This window comes from Trachurus japonicus, chromosome 17 (genome assembly GCF_045865225.1).
Source record: "Trachurus japonicus isolate A0001 chromosome 17, Traja_1.0".
In the NCBI taxonomy this organism is placed as follows: domain Eukaryota; kingdom Metazoa; phylum Chordata; class Actinopteri; order Carangiformes; family Carangidae; genus Trachurus; species Trachurus japonicus.
The window spans coordinates 38,232,258-38,253,333 of record NC_140923.1 but is presented as its reverse complement, the minus strand read 5'-3'; the positions used below and the strand labels follow the sequence as shown (position 1 = coordinate 38,253,333).

Below are 21,076 nucleotides of genomic sequence, written 5' to 3'. Positions count from 1 at the left end.
AACATTTAAAGTCAAAACTGAAATCATAAGTGCAAAACCAACCTTTTCATGGATAAAGAAGCCTAATAACGTAACCAAGAGATGAGAAACAAATGGGTTGATAAATAATTGTTTTTAGTGTTTTACAGCTCGGGTCAAAACAGACCCTAACACAATAAGCTAACAGAAAGCTGACAAGAGGAAGGTTCAATTGAAGACAAGGGGTATACTGACAAAAAAGGCCAAGGGGCCCACACCAAAAAATTCTTAAAACCAATATTTTCATGGATAAGGAAGCCTAACAATGTAACCAAGAGAAGAAAAACTAATTGGATGGAAAAAAAAAAGTTTTTAGTGTATTTTACAGCTGATTTAAAACACCATAGATGGTAGCAGAAAGCTGACACAAGACGAAGGTTAAAAGACATATAGACACAGTTGGGGGACATACTGTGAAATTTCACACCAGCCGCAGCTGTGAGGTGAAGTCAGGCTGCATCTACAAATGAATCTGAACACAGTGTGAAGCTAACTGATGTGCATGTGGAAGTCAGAGGAGGTTTAGGCCAGGCAGTGTTATAAGCAACACTCGGTCACACTCTTGTGTTCTACTACATCTCCCATGGGTCGTTTACTTCTATCTGATGTGTCACGGCCTTTTTATTCACCATCATCTGTTTCCCGCTCTCTGTCTGTCACTCAGTCTGGACTACGACATGTTTCTATTGAACACCTCTTTTCTCGGCACACTGGCAGCCTCCTGTCCTTTCTTTTCTCTCTCTGTGTCCAATATACAGTATGACATCCATCTATTTAACACAGCTGAATCCTCAAAGGACTCATCTTTCCACAGATTTACAACTCCAGCCCCCTCCCCTCACTCCATCCTTTAATTGTGGTCAGACTCCACCCTCCTTTTCCACTCCTCGGACGTTAACTTAAATGCCCCGCCGTCGTTTTCTAACGTCTCCCGTTCATCTTTCATCCTCCGTTATATTTTCCCATCTCTCCCTCGCAATTTATTTCCCAGCCTCTGTATTTATCTCCTCCTCTCCTCATGTCCTCCCTTCATCTCTCCATCCACTGTCCTCCCTTTCTTCCTGCCTCTAAGCAGTCTCTGATTAATGTGTAGCATGATAACAGAAAATGTGCATTTAACACTGTCCGGCAGCATATGAAGCAGCCATAACTAAATCAATACGACCGCAACGCTGATGATGATGATGATGATTTGCGCAGCGAGACGAGGCCGCACGAGCCCAGCCGGTGTTTATTATGGCCGTCCGCTCCTTCTCCAGAAAGATGCAATAGCGCTGCGCGTGTGTGTGTGTGTTAAAAGGAGTGTGTGTGTTTATGGTGATGTGGTCATTTTGCAGCCTGATAGCTGGCTGATCTATGGTATTGATCTGGATGGGGAAGGACAAGCGCAGAAAGGGAAGGGAGGATGAGTGCAAAAGGGAATTATAAGTGGCTGTGCGAGTGCGAGTGTGTGTGTGTGTGGCCTAGGATATGGCTTCATTTGCTGCATCCTCAAACAGCAGAGCCTACAGGGAAAGGAAATGAGGATTGACTTTCTCAATTTCCTTCTAAAAGCCAGGTTTCTGTGCTTCCATCTTTAGCATCTATTCACCAGGAGGAGTTTTACATTGTCATTCCTTCAAACAAGCTCATTAAAATTAATAGAACATTTAATCTTAATTAAAGATTGAATTAAAATCAAACAGTTCAGGGTTGTGTGGTCATCACCACCACACCTCTTCAAACATCCCAGTGCTGCCCTCAATTGCACATTTCAGAAGAATAACATTGTGATTGGAAAAAGTTCAACTTCATGGCCTCCACCTTGACTGTACGTCCAGGACAGCCATGCGTCTCTGTGGACAGTCCGCACCGCTTCACACCGCTGCGCCTCAGCGGCGATCGCTCACAGATGACCTCACGTTGACCCTCATAGCTCCAGAAACCATGATGATGATCTACAACTAGGTTCCTCACTCTTTCTATGCCGATTCTTAAACCGCAAGATCTTTCCAGGTCACAGCGTAGCCACAGATGAATCTTAATTTTGACCTGTTGGCAGATGTCCATTAATTGCTAGTAACCACATTATATAACAGGACATAATTTAGACTTGTGCCCACCAGTGATCATATTGACTTCTATCCTTATAAGCTGACTTTGTTTCTCCTTAGATGTGAAATACGGTAGATTTGAACATTTAAATCTCTTCACTGAGCCTTCAGAGATGTTCTTTTACCTGTTTAGCTATATGCCAACAAGCATGACAAATATTGAGGTCCAGGAACCATATTTCATGACATTTAAAAGTTTGGAATAATAATAATAATCACCAGAAAAACACAATTGGCAACTATAATCAGGATTTTCTCCAGAAAGATCTTCTCCATTTTCTCATTGTAAAGGGAGTATCTTTGGGTTACAAGACTACAATATGTATTATACAAAAATAGATCATTTTCCTTCCACTACACAGAAGATATGAAAGAATCAGCTACACAGCAGTACGACTGAGGCTGGTCAGGCCGAGTGTCGTCAAAGAGACTTGAAGGACATCATCTCTGATGTAACACGAGGTTGTGGTTCCTCCATGAGGTCTCTGGGAGAAGTTGACCTTCTCTGGCTCCTCCTTCTAACCCCACCTCCATCCCAGGTCTATAAAGACATAGTTGGGACTTGGGGTCTGAGTCGCCACTCCATGCCCTATTAACTGCTTTACCCTCTCCCCTTATAAGCCCTGAGCTTGTAAAAACCCATTTAGCCTTGATTAGCCCACTACCTTATAAAGCAGCAGTGGACTCTGGCCTGGAAGGGACTGGACGGGGGTTGTCCCTCAAACATGGCTCCGTCTTTCTTTTACCAGCTGCAATAAATTCGTCAACCAAACTCTAAAGAACCATGACTGAAAAAAGTTTTACTCATATAACTACTTTACTCAATTATCCCTCCATCCCTCTCATGAATATTCATTTGCTATGTCTAATTCATAGAAAACCACATTTAAATAGTTGTTCTTTTCCCAGAGTGATACAATGACATGTTAATTTATCTTTATGCGGCTGTGGCCATCTCAACAGGGGAACAGGGAGGTAGAGGGGGTAAGAGAGGAAGGAGGAGGAGGAGGAGCGAAGATTTAATGGAAGTAAAAAGAAGAACAGGATGATTTCACAGGGCTAAGGAAAGGAGAGACAACTCTCTGGGGCTAAATGTGACACGCAGAGAGATAAATAGCCTCTCAACCAGCAGGAACCACAAGTAAAAAATCCTTGAGTTTAAGGCTTTTATGCTGTTTGTGTGTGTCACTGATTTAAGCTGGCTCAGGGGTTTTCAACCTTCGCAGTCTTGGAGCCAAAACAGGAAAATTTATTTCACTCTGGGACCCTGGCTCAGAAAACATCGCCATGTTATTTTACAGGAACAAACTAACCGTTCAACTTGGGTTACAACTTAAAACATAAGGTATTCCAGGGTCAAGAACTCTACAGTGCTGGTCTGTGTGAACTGGCTCCTACGCCTAGTGCAACAAAGTTTCCATGAACATGAGTCCCAGGAACATAGAGACAGGATTTGATCTGTTTGAATTTGATTGTTAAAGCAGAATAGAGTCAGAGACACTACAGCTTCATGTTCTGATGAGCAGTACAGTGAGAGAGTTTAGCATATTAATGATTCAATGAAATGTACCTTTTGATGGGTGGTTAATTAGCAACAACAACCACATGTGTATGGTATTCCTCCATTTGTTTGTGTCTTGTGTCCATTATGAGATATTCACAACCTGTATGTTTAGACCCTGACAATCATTGATAGTCCAATATGGAAACATGTTTTTTGACACATGATCTAACAAATAAATAAATAAATAAATAAAATTGCACTGTCATTATATTTATTCACCCTTTCAATACAAATGAATTGAAAAACTGACCACTGATATCACAATCGCTGTATCTGCCAAAATACTGTTGAGGGCCCACCTTAATCTACGCTGATAAAAACAGAGCAAGGAGTAATAAAAATATGACGAGAAGCTTGTAAACTTGGCTGAACAAATATATTTATTCTCCTGAGCTGGAAGTGAAAACCTGGAAGTCTCCGTATATGCAGTAGAGCTGTGGTGGTTGTTCTGCACTGTGTGTTTCAGAGTGTTTGTGAGGCTCAGTGGGACGAGCCCTCCAGCCTGGCTAGGTTTCACTGACCTTGTGGCCTTGATCTGAAGACAGGGCGACATAAAGCTGGAGCTCCCAACACTGAAATACAACCCCGCCTCCCCATTCACACGTTGTTACTGCCCTGTTGAGCTTTGGATGGTGTGTACATGTTTGTGGTTGAATAAAAAAGTGATACGACATCACGTTTCAACTCATGCCTAAAAAATAAAAATAAAAAGAAGCAGGACGGCCAGACGGAGACAGATAGATGGCTCTGTCTCCTATCTATTTAGCGGTCTGTCCCCATATGTGTGGGGCTATTTCTCATTTCATTAGCGCGTGTGTGTGTGTGTGTGTGTGAGAGTGTGTGTGTGTGAGTAGCTGAAGATCTCTACCATCCATCTCAATCAGCCCTGTGTCTTAATCTACTGTCTACCTACATTTCAGCCTCACTCAGCTTACCTCTCAACACAGTGACAAACTAATGAAAAACACTGCAATTAATGGAAAAAATATATATACACATATATATGGTATATGTATCTAGCAAACATTTATCCACCAGGTAGGAAAAATAAAATTTCTCACATGTATGTGCTGTGAAAAAGGCAGCAGTAAATCTCTTTAGAGCATCATTCTCTGCTGCACCCTGTTAACCGAGGCCTTAACTACACTGACACACCATGATAAAACATTTAAGTCACTATTGATTTCCCCTGCCTCAGCCCCGATATGTGTGTGTGTGTGTGGAGGTCTCAGATGGCAAAAGGGAAGGGATGTGTGTGTGTGTGTGTGTGCGGGGGGGGGGGGGGGCATCTTGTAAATGCCCAAGAAAAATTGAGACGGAGGACTGGAAGAAAAGAGAAATGGGAACGCGAAAGAAAAGAGAAAGAGAGAGAAATGTGGCTCAGGGCCAGAACAATAAAGAGAGGAAGGAGTGAGGAAAAGGCAAGAGACTGGGCAGAGTGAGCTGTGTGTGTGTGTGTGTGAGGCTGGTGGGTGGAGGGAAGGGGTGAGGGGGGTGGAGGGGTAGAAATCTAGCTTCATCACTTCCAAATTGAGGACAGATTCAATTATTTGCAGAAACCACATGGAAATCTCTGCATTGTTCCAGCTGGAGCACCAAATTTGGCAGCAATCGCATTGGCGGCATTGGAGGGGCCATTTATCTTGGAGGGGGGAAAAGAGCGTCTCTGGCATTGTACGTGTATATGTATGTATATGTGTGTGTGTGTGTGTGTGTGTGTGTGTGTGTGTGTGTGTGTGTGTGTGTGTGAGAGAGCTCATTTATCTTGCAGGGGAATGAGCAGGGGAACGAGGACGCCCCGGGAGGCGACCAGATCATTACCCATCTGGGATCAGAGACAGAGAGAGAGATTTCACTAACGCTGCCCTGTGTAAAGGCCCCCCCACACCCCCACCCCACACACACACACACATACAATGTATCAGTGTAACGAAAGGAGACAAATCTCATTTTCATTTGGGGACGGAGGGACACAGAAGCTCCACAAATATGGGCATTTATAGCGAGCGGAGAGGAGTGAGGCAGGGAATTGTTCCAGCCAGCCAGCTGACTGCTTGTTCCAATGCAATCATTCAGCATCTCGTTGCCCCCCTCCTCCCCCCTTAAATGGATACTTAGATTAAGGCATGTTCTGCTCCAGGTGGCCCCTAAGACCTCAGCGAGAACATCATGTTGTAACACCCACACCCACACGTTTGAGCCATAAAAAAGTCATAAGTTCTGATTGTCTGAAGACAAATTAATATTTATGCTTCTCAGGGTGAAATTCGGCTGCAGGACGTAAAGTGATGTGATTGAAATTTTAAGAGATTCAGATATTATTCCCCCGCCATTATTAGTCTGATTTTATGTGTGCTCTGTCTTGAATTTCCAGTAAGTGCCATTTGCCAGCAGTGACCACTTATCACAACCAGATTAAAGGTGCCACCTCCTCTGACATGATGAAGACTGTTCTTCGCTGCTGCTGCTGTCCTTAGATTTGATTTATTTCATCCTGACTTGAATTGAAGTTGTGGACATTTAACTAACTGTAGCTAATCCATGATCTGAGTCACGTGTATAGCCACATATGACATGTGATCATATGATTAGTTGTGCACATGGCTGGACAATGCACCTGTCACATATCACGGATCACTGCGATATGCTGAACCACTACTTATAATATTTCGATTTCCCGTCTTGAAGTTTTATATTAAGTTGGTAAAATTGTGTTGCAAATGTTATGTAATAGATTTGGTTGGAATGCCTTTTAGTGGACAAGGGACATAATAATAAGATGGTATATGTGTATGAGTGTGTATATAATGAGCAAAACAAAAAAAAAAATCTAATATAATTTGAATATTTAACACAAGAAGCATTTGAAATTCTAATCTGATTTGAGGGAAGATTGGCAGCCCTAGTCACTACAACCCCTGAAATCACTGCATCCTATTGACGCTCTGTCTGTATTATTATCATGTTGATGCTTCTCTCGGATGTTTAATCATTCACTCCACAACACCGCCTTCAGTTTCCAAACTGTGCCATAACCAATCTGATATTGCTAAGTTTGTATGAAGTATTCCTTCAGACAGTGCTGTTATTTATTGATGAGCTATATGAAAGTCCTTTAATTTGAAAGTTCAGTAGCTGCCACAGTTCGTCCCACCTTGGATTTCCCTGGTTTCTTGCTGTTCTGCTCCAGTGGAGAACTGGTACATGAGCTGCTAGACCAAACGTCAATCATAACGTCCTGCTATATCACAGAATGTATTTAGAAACATTACTTGTTGGTATAAAGCTGCTTTTTTTCCCTAGCCCCTTACCCTAACCTTAACCATCCAAAACAAATACCTAACCTTAACCATTACTCTTAACCTAACTTAAACCTAATTATAACCTAAAGTCTTAACCCTCAAACAGCCCTTGGAAAAAGTGAGCGGCTAAAATGTCCTCACTTCCCCAAAATGTCCTCACTCTGTTGGTTAAAAACTCTTTCCGGTCCTCACAAAGTAGTAAGTACAAGAACACACACACACACACACACACACACACACCTCTTGCCTTGCAGGGCTGTTTCTGATCAATACACCTCGGGCTGCTCTGCTTATTCACCAGTTATCTGTGGTGCTGATATTTAATATGAGGAACACACACACACACACACAGCTGATTGATTCATTTAAATGAAGCATTTATCACATGCAGCCATCCCAGAGGTAAAAGGGGACGTGTTATGTAAAGTTATGACCACGCAGGCTGCAATTGCTTCTAAAGTAATATTCCAGTGTGTGTAAGCTCCAATAACCAGAGTGTGTCCTGGGCTGACTGGTCAGCAGACCGCCTGGCCTCTGACTCACACTGACTGCAAAAACAAGGGCTTGGGATGGAAGGTAACAAGCAGAGAGCAGAATATTGACCCCAGCTGTGTGTGTGTATGTGAATGCAATTGCAAGAGGAACAATGACAGGAGAATATGCCAGACATGCAAAAGCAACGAATCAGCCAAATCCCTCTCTCTGTCTCGTTCTCACGATGAGCTGACCTCTATTACGAATGCAGGGGATGGTGTGTGTGTGTTTGTGTGTGTGGTTGTGTGTGTAAAACTGTTAACTTCTGGCAGAATATGGATGAGGAGATGGAAATGAGGGACCTACAGAGCACCGGCCTTTAACACAGAGTGTTCTGATGGATACGATTGTCTGTGTGTGTGTGTTTGAAACCTAACCAGTTGAAGGTATTTATTTGTACTGTCCAGTTCAGACACAGAACAGCCAAGAGAGTTAAAACAGCTGGAAGTACACTTCTCATACAATCTCATTCAGTTGCTAGTGTTAAATAAAGAGGGAATCCACTGATTTATTCCATTAGATGAGGAATTTAACTAAGATTCAAATGTCTTGGTCTTCAGCAAATAAAACTGTTCAGAAACATACAATTGAGTACAGTTTTTCAGCAAGCAGTCTCTGTATTTACCTCTAAAACAACTCAGTCTCTTAACGTTCTGTTATTATCTCATAGTGTGGTGAATGTGCAGGTCACAACTTGTCCACCAGAGTGTTTTGGAGTTGCTGGATTGTGTATTTGATGAGTTTGATGGGGGAAACCAAGAAATCCCCTTAGCCTCTGTAGTGTAGCTCTGAGCTGCTCGAGGCTCTGCTCCGCCGTTCTAAAAATAGCTTGCACCGACAATTAAAGGTAACGAACCTATTGCTATGACTATAGCAATTATGGCAATGGGTCAATTTGCCAAAATGTTGAACTATCCCTTTAAATAAAAAGGAAATCCAATGATTTATTCCATTAGATGAGGAATTTAACTCAGATTCAAATGTCTTGGTCTTCAGCAAATAAAATTGTTCAGAAACGTACAGTTGAGATTTTCTCAATAAGAATCATTTTGTCACATTTAAACAGTCTGAGTCTCATCACTGCTGAATAACATGTGATGTTCAGTTTTCAACTTGAAAACTGTGATAAGAGTTTAACATTATGTATCGTATCAATGTATGTGTGTGAAGTGTGCTGAGGCCGTGAGTGTGTGCACCACACACTGTTTGTTGGACAAAGATTTGTCCTGACGCTGGTGTGTGTCTGCTCGCTGTTTGTGTCTGTGTCCACAGTAATGATTCTTGGACAGCTGTGTGCTCTAAGAGAACACTACTGCAGAGGAAATCAATACCTGGAGAGACCCTCCCTGTCTCACACACACACACACACACACACACACACACACACACACACGCACACACACACCAAAATCCCCACAAACTATATAATTTATTACTCTCCAAGTTGACAACTCATCAGAAAGTCATAGACCACCATGACTGTGTGTGTGTGTGTGACTGTGTGTGGTCTGATCTAACACTGAAACTGGCAAACCTGACAGAGTGATTGTCTGCCTCACCTTTTACTACCATGTAGTACTGTGTGTGTGTGTGTGTGTGTGTGCATTTTTGGGGGACCTACTTTTCGATCTCACTGTTTTTACAGGTGCGCGGGGCGCAGGAGGAAGAGCAGGAGGAGGACGAAGGAGTGCTGGGGTCTGTCTTGCTGCTCTCCCCGTTGCTTGTTGAAGGCATCTCTGTGGACGCACACGACACTGTGGTTACTAACACAGCTCATGGCTCTAATATTACAACTCAATGACTTTTACTGTGAAAAAAAACTGACAGGCTGAGATTTATATAAATCCCCTGTGGTGTAGTCAAATGATAAGGTACTTGTATAACTGACCCTAAAACATAAAAAAACACTTAAACACTTAAATTAGGGATCTTAATCAGAAAACAAATAAAGTAATTATTTGAATCATAAATCAAATTTAAAAAATGACTTGAGTCTTACTGGTTTTTAACCCAAATTAGATATGAAGAAGGTTTTGATGTGGCATGTGGACTCTGGTGTGTTTAAACTGTTTTCTTGTCTACACTCACCATCACTGGCCCATTTGGAGAACTCAGGCGTTATTCTGTTAGAAGGCATCCCACCACTGAGCACAGAGACACAAACAGATGTATGAGCAAGACAGCAGAACACAGGAAGTGATTTGTTGATTTATTGGATAAAGGTTGTAGGATACAAGGAAAGTTTTCTCCTCGGCTTACAGCAGAGCAGAGTGACTGACAGACCCGTGTTTCGGACCAAACACTCTATATAAGTGATTCCCGTCGGAAGATATAACTATTTAAGACTTATATTAACACAAATATTCCGCTTACTTCTGCTTTAAATTTGTTTAAAGAGCAGAGCCTCTCAAATATGATCGTCAGTTGTAAGTCGTTGAACATATCTATATTTGAACACATCACCTTAGATTCGGTAAATGGAATATATATTAGTCTCTTTTTTGACATATCTACACTTAACTATTCCAAATAACAGAAAAATAACCACCAAAGTGGATAGTTAGTGAAGAACTGAGTTGCAGCCTGAAACAGTGCTGTATGTTCTGCTGGTTTAACTGTGTTGTGTTTCATTGTGTCTCCATACTTGAGCACAGCTCCTCGTAGCGCCTCCCTCTCTCTGGCCTCTCCCTGGTCCTCTCCGGCTCCAGAGCAGGGGATGACGTCGGCCTCGGTGTACTGGGCTTTGCCGTACTCCAGGGTGTCGTCTCCGTCCACGTCGAGGTCGGCGTCGCTGTCTGCTGCGCTCTCCTTGATGTTACATGTGGCAAAACCTGTTCCTGTGAGAAGAGATACATTTTCAGCATTACTATGATTATAAAGGACAAAGTAGGATACAATGAATCAGACCAAAAAGACTAAGGCTAAAGGCTAAAGTGTGTGTTTAGGTGTGTGTTAACTATATCTCCCTAAATTCAGTTCAGCCAACCTCGAGGAAAGTGAGGGGAGGAGGAAAATTTGGTCAGAAAAAGAGGGTGGAGAGAGAGAAAGCATTTAGACATGGGGTGAACAGATGAAGACTGACACTTTACCCATCATCCTCTGAGAGGGATGGAGGAGAGAGAGAGAGAGTGTGCGATAAACCCAGTGATGAACGCTCACACCAGCCCTCGCCGCTGCCTGACTGCTCCCTTCAGCTCCACTTAGCCACAGAGCCGCCTATGTTTGTGTGTGTGTGTCCATCACTTCGCCGCGTCTCCTCAGTGTTTGTTTGAGACTGTCTGTCCCTCTGTCACTTAGGCCCAGTCTCACCAAGCCCTTCAAGGTGTGTCTGTGTGTGTCACAGTGTCTACCTGGCACTAACACCATGTCTATCTACACACAGTCAGGTGTGTGTAGGAATGTTAAGGTGTGTATGTCACTCACACCCTTACTTTTTAAACAATTAAAGGGATAGTTAAAAATTTTGGCAAATTGGCCCATTGCCATAATCCCTATAGTCATAGTAGTAGGTTTGTTACCTTTAATTGTCGGTGCAAGCTATTTTTAGAACGGTGGAGCAGAGCCGTGAGCTGATCAGAGCTACGCTACGGAGGCTAATGGGATTTCTTGGTTTCCCTCATCAAACTCATCAAATACACAATCCAACAACTCCAAAACGCTCTGGTGGACAAGTTGTGACCTTCGCATTCACTACGCTTTGAGATAATAACAGAGCGTTACGAGACAGAGTTGTTTTCAAGGTAGACTTCTTGCTGAAAAACTGTCCCTAAAAGGCAACGCGCATCAGCGGTTTTGCAAGAATTTACCTCTTGCATGAATTTTCAGTTAAACTGAGGTTGTGTGTGTGTGTCTACCTGTGACAGACCTGACAGCCATCTTATTTACACCTATCCCAATTTCTACAAGCTCTCAGTTGGACTAGTGTGATGGATGTGTGTGTGTGTGTGTGTGTGTGTGCGTGTGTGTGTGTAGGACAAGAGTGTGTGGGACCCAGATACAAGCTAGACAGTTGACTGCCATCTTATTTAAACCTGTCCCAGTGTGTAGGTGTGTGTGTTGCGAGACTAGACTCCCTCTTAACAGTTGGTCTCGGTGCACTGCGGCGTCCCGCCGCACTAGAGCGTCTTTGTCAAAGTGCAAATCAGCTGTTAGGTCTCGTCTCCGAGCTTGGTGCAGGACTGAACCATCTGCTGCTGCTGCTTCTGGTTTCAACCTAACTGATTCATTTCACTCTTACTCTGGGAAAAAAAACGAAACTAAAAACTGAGCAGAGAGAATGTGAACGACTGAAAGCTGCTGTGATAAAACACGCCACCAACGCTAAGCCGTTTTACAACAGGCCCATGGTTTTTAGTGATCAAATAAAAAGGACCTTTTAACTTTTATTTGGTCTCGGCGGCGGAGGGGAACATATGGGAACAATGGCAGCACAGTGTAAATCTAGCAGCCTGTTAGCTCTGTGCAGCTACTGAGGCGATAGCTTTTCAGAGCTCATGTTCCTGCTGAGCTCTGACATAATGACATGTCTGCTCTTCCATGGATTGTTTCCATATCGGCAGTTTGAAAGTTCATTGTTTCTGGTACAAATATTATTTCTCCCAGGCATATCAAATATTAACATTATTCTGACGGCACCTGTCACAATTCTGTCAAACACTTTTGCTACTTATTTATTTAATCTCTGAATGGACCTTAATTGGACGCCTCTAAAGCTGTAACAACTAGTTAATAAATTGATGCGAAATTCAACTACAATTAACATGATAATTAAATATAATAATTAAGTATATAATTTGCAACTGCAATAAGCATTCTGTGTGAATTTGAAAAAGAATGGAATTGTAAACTCAAAGTATTTGGTTTTGGGCAGTTTTGAATAAATCTCTTTGTGTTTTGGAAAAATGTTTTCTGTTTTGCTTTTATTCACTACCAGTGTTTCCCTGAACACATTCAGCAGCAGCTTATCTCCAGGGCGACTTGGAGTCACTGCAGCCTCTACTGTCTTAACTACATAAAGCAGCAAATTGCACCAAATCATGTTGACAGAAGAAGAAGCGTCGATAGGAGAAGTCACTCTGCTGGCCGACCGACAGTGTGACGCGCTCGTTGAACGACTCGCTAACGTCATCACTCACTCACTGTCACAGACGTTGACGTTTATATGGCTCTGACGCTGCCGTTGCGGTCCAGACAAAAACAGTAAGTACGGTATAAATTCAAAATATCAAAATCAACATGTCAGTCTTTTTAATGTACCGGCACTTTAACGATGAATATGATGCTGTGTTTCACTTTGAAGCTCATTTTCACTTGGTCTGATGTATACACACTGTACAGAGTATCTGTGGTGTGTTCACTGCAAGTGTATGTGGCCCGTTAGCTCTGCTCTGTGTGTGTGTGTGTGTTCCTACTGCTCTTACCTGTCCCTCTAAGCAGTCTTGGCAGGCCAATCTAATCTGGCCAGGGAAAGGTCAGCCCCACTCTAACTGCCTTTCACTCACATTATGCACCAACCCCTCCCTTTCTTTGTAATTTCTCCTTTCCTCACCTCCTTTTTTGTATGAACCTTTATTCTTTCACATTTCTTCCACCTTTCCATTCTTCTTCTCTTCCCTTGACAGTTTCCTCCCTTACTTCTCCTCGCTCTTCTCATGTATCACTTGTTCTCTCTCTCTCTCCTGTACCGGTCCTGCTCAATGAACTGTTTCCTCTCTTTTCTGCTAGATAAGACAGGATCAATACACACACACGCGCGTACACACAGACATCCTGGTCTATCTTATTATCATAGCCAACTCCTGCATATCGTTAACTCTGAACATGCTAACTACATGCCTTATCGTCAGGGTTACATGCTTCGTGACAGCCTCACAGGAGACACTCAATTTACATACATGTCACCACCACGACACTACAGGCACAGATGTGAGGAGACAGCCGGGATCAGAGGACTCATCAGGCTGACTGGGGAGCCCGGATCGGCACCATCGACCGACCTCGGCGACATCCCGTTACCATAGTAATTATCGGGACCCCCCTCTAAGAAGCGGAGGAGAGCGGTGTCAAAGGTCATCGCACTATCTTTCTGCCATTTACAGGTCACAGGGAGAGAGGGAACGAGATGGGGAAAGGGACACAGACACAAAGACATGAGACGGCCATCTTTGAAGTCCGTTTACAAAGAAGAGATTTCTCCTCTTTCTCGCTCCCTCTGGGCCATCTCAACCTGCAGTAATCCCTCTCTTCTTCTGCTCTGTCTCTCAGGACGGCCTCCTATCACACCCTGGGATCTGTCTGTCTCTATGTCTGTCTCTCCATCTGTCTGTCTGTGGCTACACTCACATCACTTCAGCTATTTCTCTTCTCTTCTTCTCTAAACTTCAATTACAGCTTGTGTTCTCAAGTTTGGTGATGATGCCACAGCTAACACAAATACAGAACACTAACATGTACATAAAATAAACATGTAGTGTGTTTATGTATAAATGCACTTTCAAGACAGACTAACAAAATCAGGATGGAAAACAACAATTGCAAGTGTGGATGATTCTGGGCATCTACTTTCCATTCAGATCTTATGGAGTTTGGCGCTCACGGCACTCAGCGCCCTCGGCAGAAAAAACGCTCGCAGTGCTTCTTTTTTTTGTCGCAGCGCTCAGAGTTGAAATCTGTTCAACTTTCGGAACAGCGTGACGCTCCTCAAGCGGCTCGGATGTGAGACGACTCGTTTTGTAACCTGGTTACAGCAGCATTCTGAGAGAGTGAGCGCTCCAAAAGCCCCTAATTTCTTAGAAATGCACTGATTAAAAAGAGGCTATTTTCACTCCTATTAGTGATGGTAAAACTGCACCTACTGGGTTAGTAGTGGATATAAATGAGTTTAAAACTTTGATCTATGACAAATTTAACTGTGAAATTAGGAGTTATTATTATAGACATTTTGGTTTCTATCATCTTGTAAAACAGCTGGTTTTGTATGTACTTGGAGGATTTTAACCACTCATAAGCTTGTGCTGTGTGTCTTCTCTCAAAACTTTATTTTGTTGTCAAACAGCATCCTGATGAAAATTAAATTTCACCATTTTATTTTTTTAACTGTATTTTTTGGTGAGGCTTCCAGTACTACTCATAAAGAAATGCTACTCAGTGCCTCAAAGCCAGCTCTTGAATTAGCACTAGCATCAAAAAGGTTTCAAATAACCCCTCGTACTATCATAACACAAGAACGTCTGGTGTAAATCCAGATGTTTCTTCTACATGAGGACATTTTAATGCATCCTGAAAACTTATGGAGTAAAATCTAGTGACTTTCCAGCTCATGAAACAGAGACACAGTCCACTAGACGGATAAAGACAGCCCAGTCTGGGCCGTGTGGCTTCTTTCAACCTGGCTAAGCTGGTGCGAGACACAGGGAAGTCTTCTCTCACACCGACTTGAATCATGAACTGATCTTGTTCGATTTTTCCCCCTCTCCCTTTTCCTCCCACCCTCCCTCTCTCTCTCTCTCTCTTCCCCTCTCCCTTGAAGGGGCCCTCGTTCCTTCTGCCTTTCTTCCTCCTGGTCTCAAAGGGAGGGAATGATGGTGGACACTTCACAGAGGGATAGGCCGTCTCTTCATCCCGCCGGCTGAGGAGACCCCCCTGCAACATCTCTATATCCGTCTAGCCTGCCGAGAGAGAGCCTGCTGGATTCAGCGGCGCGTGTTAGAAGCGCAGAGGAGCTTTCAAGACAAAATCCACCTTCTGAGCCTTCTGCCCAGTGTGTGTGTGTTTCAAGTGGCTCTCCCCAGGCCACCTCAGTTATCTGTGTCACATCACAAGGTGCCCTATTAGAGCGCGGCAGAAGGGTCCTGTGTCTGCTCGTTTAACGATGTGAAAGAGAGACGGACGGATGGAGGCAGCGTCGGGGAGATGGATGGACGGGTGGAGAAGAAGCCACCTCCCCCCCCACCAGCTCCTCTTTGGCGGCGGGTTTAGTTGAGATTTCAACATTGATCTGTCTTGTCTCCTCTCTCTCTGGCTTGCAGAGAGGGAGGGGAGGGGGTGGGGGAGTAGAGGGAGGCAGGTGAGGCTCAGCGTGTGTGTGTTTAACAACGGATCGAACACGGAGAGAAGGAGGAGAGCAGGAAGAGGGACAGATGAAAGGAGAGGCAGAGCCCAGAGAGTCTGAAAGAGCCACTTGGAGATGACAACGGCTCTTCACCTCCGTCGGTGCACTTCTTGATGGCTCACAACTAAAGCCACAATGGGAGGCCGTTCAAAACATACAACTGCAGGTATTCCAGCAGTTAAATGGAAATATAAAAAATCAGTTTGAAGCACATTAGTTGGCTTGGTCTTTGAGAAAAACTATTGCTTCATGACAATAAGTAACGCTGTTAGAAGTCACTGTAACACACACTTTGATTCATCATCATCATGTACTACAATTGACACAACAGTTTACTGTACTTTTCAATTTTAGATTCATTTGGTGAGGGAAAGTTGCTCATCTGAATTTGCTGTTAGAGCAAAAGTAAATATCACCAGCTAATATTGGTGATTACACCCAGTCCTCCTTTTACTGAAATTCATGCGTCCTTGCATACGTTTCTGAAGCAATTTGAAGGCCTACTGAAAATTAATCAATAAGATTGATGGTAGTTAATCATTAAACACCATGAGCAGCAGCAGCTTCACTGCTCCATCTGTGACTTTTTAGGGCTGGGCGATAAAATGACAACAATATATATATCGCAAAATAACTTTTCCTTAATAGAAATATGAGATGCGGTCGATAGGTTTCATTCATCCATGTTTTGACAGACAACACAATATTATTGATATTAAAACATACTGAAATTATACGTTTGAGAAGCGAAACCAAAAAAAGAGTGAAGTGGGAGCAGTGCAGGTGTGGAGAGTCACAGAGCAGCTGCTGTGCTCCCCAGTGATCAGCTCTCCCATCCAGTTCTATAATTGCATTCCTGGGCTCACACACACACACACACACTTGTGCACACACAAACACAGACCGGTGACCAGAGGGGTCAATTGCCCAGCTAAATGTGTTTTCCTTCCCCTTACTAAGAGGGGTGTTCAGGGCCGGGCCGGGCCGAGCCGGGCTGACCCCCGGGCCAACCCACACTGCCACCGGACCACAGGCACCATTACGGCTCCCTGGTCAACACTGGTCTTCCTGCTCACAGTGGACAGGAGCGAGGGGGGGTGGTGATGGATGAGCAGAGAAACAAAGATGGAGACAGGCAGACAGAGAGAAGAGGAAGGAGAGAACAAACAGGGAGCAGGGCTGATCCTGTCTACAGACTGGAGCCGTTGACAGGTCGGTCAGTCATCTAACAAGCAGGTGAGTGGACACCTACACACACACCTGCACTGAGAACAGAGCAGGAGAGACAGGAAAGACAACCTCCGTCTGAAAATGAAGTCATCATGTGAAACACAACTGTCCCGGTGTTGTATGGGATGGACGTACCTCTGAAGCCTCCCTCCAGCAAAGCTGTAGCTCTGATCCTCTTCTGTCCCGCCCACTCGTACTCCTCGAAGCCCCGCCCATTCTCTCCGTCCATGTCTGCAGAGTCATCGTCTAGCGCACCCTCACGCTGACACACAAACACAAACAAGGGCACATTAATTACAGTAAAAAGAAGTAAAAGCAGCCTTTTTTTTACCTTCTGTCACCTACAGTGAATGATTCTACTGTTTGAAGTATCACTGTAATGACAGATAGGCCTGGGCCAGTTTCACAAAGAGAGACTTGGTCTATGGTTCTGATATAACAGACTTATAAACAGACTTAAGAGAGATGTCTAAGATGTCTCTATTAATCTGTTGCACTGAACAGCTCTTTACCACCATTCTGTACTGTGGTATAAAATAAAAGTGTGTGTTATATTTATATATAGACAGACAGACAGACAGATAGATATACACAGGTGTCACAGATTACTGTGTTACCATGGTAAAACTGAGTTGGTGTGGCTATTTTTAAGAAACAGCATTAGGCTAATCTTTGAGTAAACCTCATAATGGGCCATTGCTACACACCAGTCTGAAATAACTTTGTGAAACCGGCCACAGATCTACATAGCACACGTCACCTGGACTGTACCAAACCATGTTTCGCTGTGGGGGATCAGGACCTGTACTGTTGGCCTGGAACAGACAGGAATGCTGAGAGAGAGAAAAAAAAGCCTGCCCGTCTAAATCAGATTTCTTCGGGAAGGACCGTTTGTTCAACAGCTCTGGTTTGCTGTGCTTGTTGTAGCTATAATGAAGTCTAAGTTCAACCTGGAATGGTCTGAAATTGATCGGCCCAAAAAAACAAACCCAAAAACAATACGCTGACGAAAATCTAAATTGTGTTTCCTATCAGTTCTTTTGAGCCAAGAGTTTGCCCTCTGAAGTGAAGTAACACTTTCTGTGAGTCCATCAGATTAAACCCCTTTGAGAAATCTTAAGAGGATTCAATTCTTTAGCCAAATGCACTATTTGACAGTTAATATTTTAGAAATTCAGTGCATGATCTTGTTGCTTAAAACTGGCAGGGTGTTTTAAAAGACACTCCAGCTGCATCAATTCAAGAAGGAAATGCTAATTTTAAATGACCCTTGCCTAATGATACATCTGAGCCAACCAGTTAAGTGATGGAGAGATTTTGGGGATCTCTATAATCTACACAGCATGATGCAGTACTGATCTCTGAACACAGCTCCCAGGGAAAGGTACAGTGCAGGAGAGAGAAAAGTGTGCTTGTGAAAAAGGGATTAGTGTCTCTACAGCTAGAGTAATGGACAGCAGGAGGAGTGGTGATTAGTGGGTTTTGTCATTGGTCTACCCTAAAGACAGAAGGTGTCTCTTCAGGACAAGAGGTGCCCTGCAGCAACAGGAGAGGCTGTCACTGCTGGATGATTAAAAAAAAAGAAAAAAAATCAAAAAGACAGGGAAGGATATTTTTGTGTTTGGGCTACATCTACTGAAAAGAAAACCTGATTGGCCCCAAACTACAGAAACTACACATGTGATTGTTTTGCTCACACTGGAGCAACATGCCAATGGATCTGATGCAGACATGTCATATGGGATAAACCGCAGATCTGAACATCTTATTTTCATTTCACTTTGAGGAGGTGAGCTGTTGTAATGTTGAATGTAAGAGTGAACAAATGTGTGTGTAAAGTCGACAAATGTAGGTTTAAAAGATCATGATCTTCACTTTTAGGCCTTGGACTGAATTCCATTAAATTATTTAATTAAATTTAGTCAATCACTCACTGAATGTGTGTCTGGGAAAAGAAAAACTATTTGTAAGTTTAATTTCTCGTTTGTTCAAAACAAGTTTGTTGAATTATACCAGCAAAACTGATTCTAAAAAAAAGATAAAACTTGAGTGTAACGACTTACTAAAATCTAACCTAAATCTAAAACCTCAAATGACAATGAAACATGTAGTGATGATAATGTGTTAATGTATTTGAATATGCTGCGTTCCAGTTGTTCAGATAGTTATTCCCATACGATGTGAATGCAGTACCGCCATTTACAGAGTCGCGAGTTGGTCAGTGTCTAGATGGATCGCTGCTGTTGCTACGGGTCGGTTCTGTGGCTACACTACAGAGGTGACTGGACAGTGTCTACAGGAGGTAAAGAGGTGAGTGGTCAGCATCTACAGGAAAAGGAAGAGTTGACAGGGCTGTCCCGACCGGCGGTAGGCGAGGGTTCTCGGCCCGGATTGTACTACCTGGATCAGGCATTGTTCCACATGTCTACTCATCTCCTCCTCGCTCCCAGCCAGTGGGGCGCTGCACAGCGGACATACCTGGCCCCCCTCCTCTGGCTTCCTCCTCTTCATCTTGCCTATACGGGCTGGGAATGGGGATTCAAAAAGAAAGAAAGACAGATGCAACTTTAAATATCAAGTTAGTTTTCAACAGATGATGAATATTTGAGGTTTCCTGACTCGACAATATTACTAGTTTCGAGGCACAAAGTCTTGAAGGATATTCACAACAGATGGATGTGTTCCTTGATTGCATGTAAAAGCCTGAGAGCATGTGAGAGAGGCTGAGCTGGCTAAACTTGGCTCCTCCTGAAATGTGTTGGGAAATGACAAGGGCTGCCATGTGACGGTCTCAATCGTCTTCTGGCACCCCCCCTCTCCCTCCGTTTCCTCCTCTTTCCCTCTGCCTCCCTCTTGTCTCAGCCCCCCCCCAACCACACACACACTCACACTCACATACACATTTAATTAGAAATTTAACAGAGCAGAACAGCCGTCATCGCGCCCCGAGTCTCTGTCGTTTTTTCTTAACTGCAAATGGTGCATGGGGACATTAATTTTTAGCTGGCTGGGAAAGCAGAGGAGGCCAGGAGGGACTGTGGCGAGGGACAGGGAGAGAGGAGGAGGACATAAGGCAATACACCATTAGGGGGGGGGGGTGGGGGGGTGGAGAGGAGCGAGGCTGGGAGGGTTAAAATGAGAAAACGGCCTCTTCCTCCTCCTCCTCCTCCTCCTCCCCCCTCGCCAAATCTCCCCTGACGCTAATCGAGGGGAGCGTTGTTAAATACAAAAAGGGAAAGGGCCGCTAATTAGGTCCGGCAGGGATCTCTGCCCTCCCTCAACCGTTATACCTCACACCACTATGACTCCTGGTTCCACATGAGGGAGGACAGAGGGAGTAAGGGAGGGAGCCAAGTTTAAACCAAGTCTTCTTCAGCGACTTTCATAGGCTCTGACTAAAACAAGTCATCCGTGTGTTACATCGAGGCCGAACCAAGACAACACTGTAAACTGACATGAGTGTTAAATATCATGGAGCTTTAACTGATCTTGGTTCAACCAGAAGGTCATGTTCGAAATTCTACACTGTGGTCTGAAGCTCATGAAAGCACCAAGAGGAAAGACAATTCTCGACTTTCACTCTTTATGGTAAAAGTGGTCAGACTCCACTGCAAAAACTCAAATATCTTACCAGAAATATTTGTTTTATTTCTAGTCAAAACAAATCTCATTATACTTAAAATAAGAAACATCACATAAAAATTATTATTCTTAAATTATTATTATTATTATTATTATTATTATTATTATTATTATTATTATTATTATTATTATTATTATTATATCTAGTGAATATTTGTTTGAAACAAGTGAAAATGATCTAAAAACAAGTTAATTTTTAGGTGATGAGTCTTATGTTCAGTGGAAACAGATTAGTTTTGACTAGAAATTAGACATTTTGACAAGAAAAAGGACAAATATTCTTGGAAAGATTTTGAGTTTTTGCAGTGTCCAGACAGAGTCTTATGCTGGAGGAACTACCTAGGAAGATCACCACCAAAGACATGTGCAAAGAGAGCTGAGGTTTTGGGAGAGTATTCTGGACATAGTGTCTCAGTAATACATGACAGTGAGTGAGAACGCAAAATACAAGCCTGCTGAAACTTAAACCCTGGCTCATTGAGAAGCCATGAGTGATAAACTGGAGTGTTTGAAGGCAGGGCTCCAATGACCACCAGTCTCTGTCAAATATGCTTATTCATCATATTAGCATTAGCATTGTATT

The 21,076-nt window shown here is 43.3% G+C and overlaps 1 protein-coding gene across 5 annotated transcripts in view; it reads right to left on the bottom strand.

Annotated features, from left to right (window-relative positions):
* rnf220a (ring finger protein 220a) overlaps positions 1–21,076 on the bottom strand; it is a 177,174-nt gene that overhangs the window by 12,067 nt on the left and 144,031 nt on the right. For 3 of the 5 annotated variants that reach the window (XM_085806026.1, XM_085806024.1, XM_085806028.1), the window contains 5 exons: positions 19,252–19,376; positions 16,987–17,113; positions 10,156–10,348; positions 9,600–9,655; positions 9,133–9,247 (listed from right to left, as the gene is read on the bottom strand). In XM_085806026.1, coding sequence (XP_085662152.1) covers positions 9,133–9,247; positions 9,600–9,655; positions 10,156–10,348; positions 16,987–17,113; positions 19,252–19,376 — 616 coding nt within the window. The remainder of the gene's footprint in view (positions 1–9,132; positions 9,248–9,599; positions 9,656–10,155; positions 10,349–16,986; positions 17,114–19,251; positions 19,377–21,076) is intronic. The other 2 variants (XM_085806025.1, XM_085806027.1) reach the window with 1 other exon arrangement.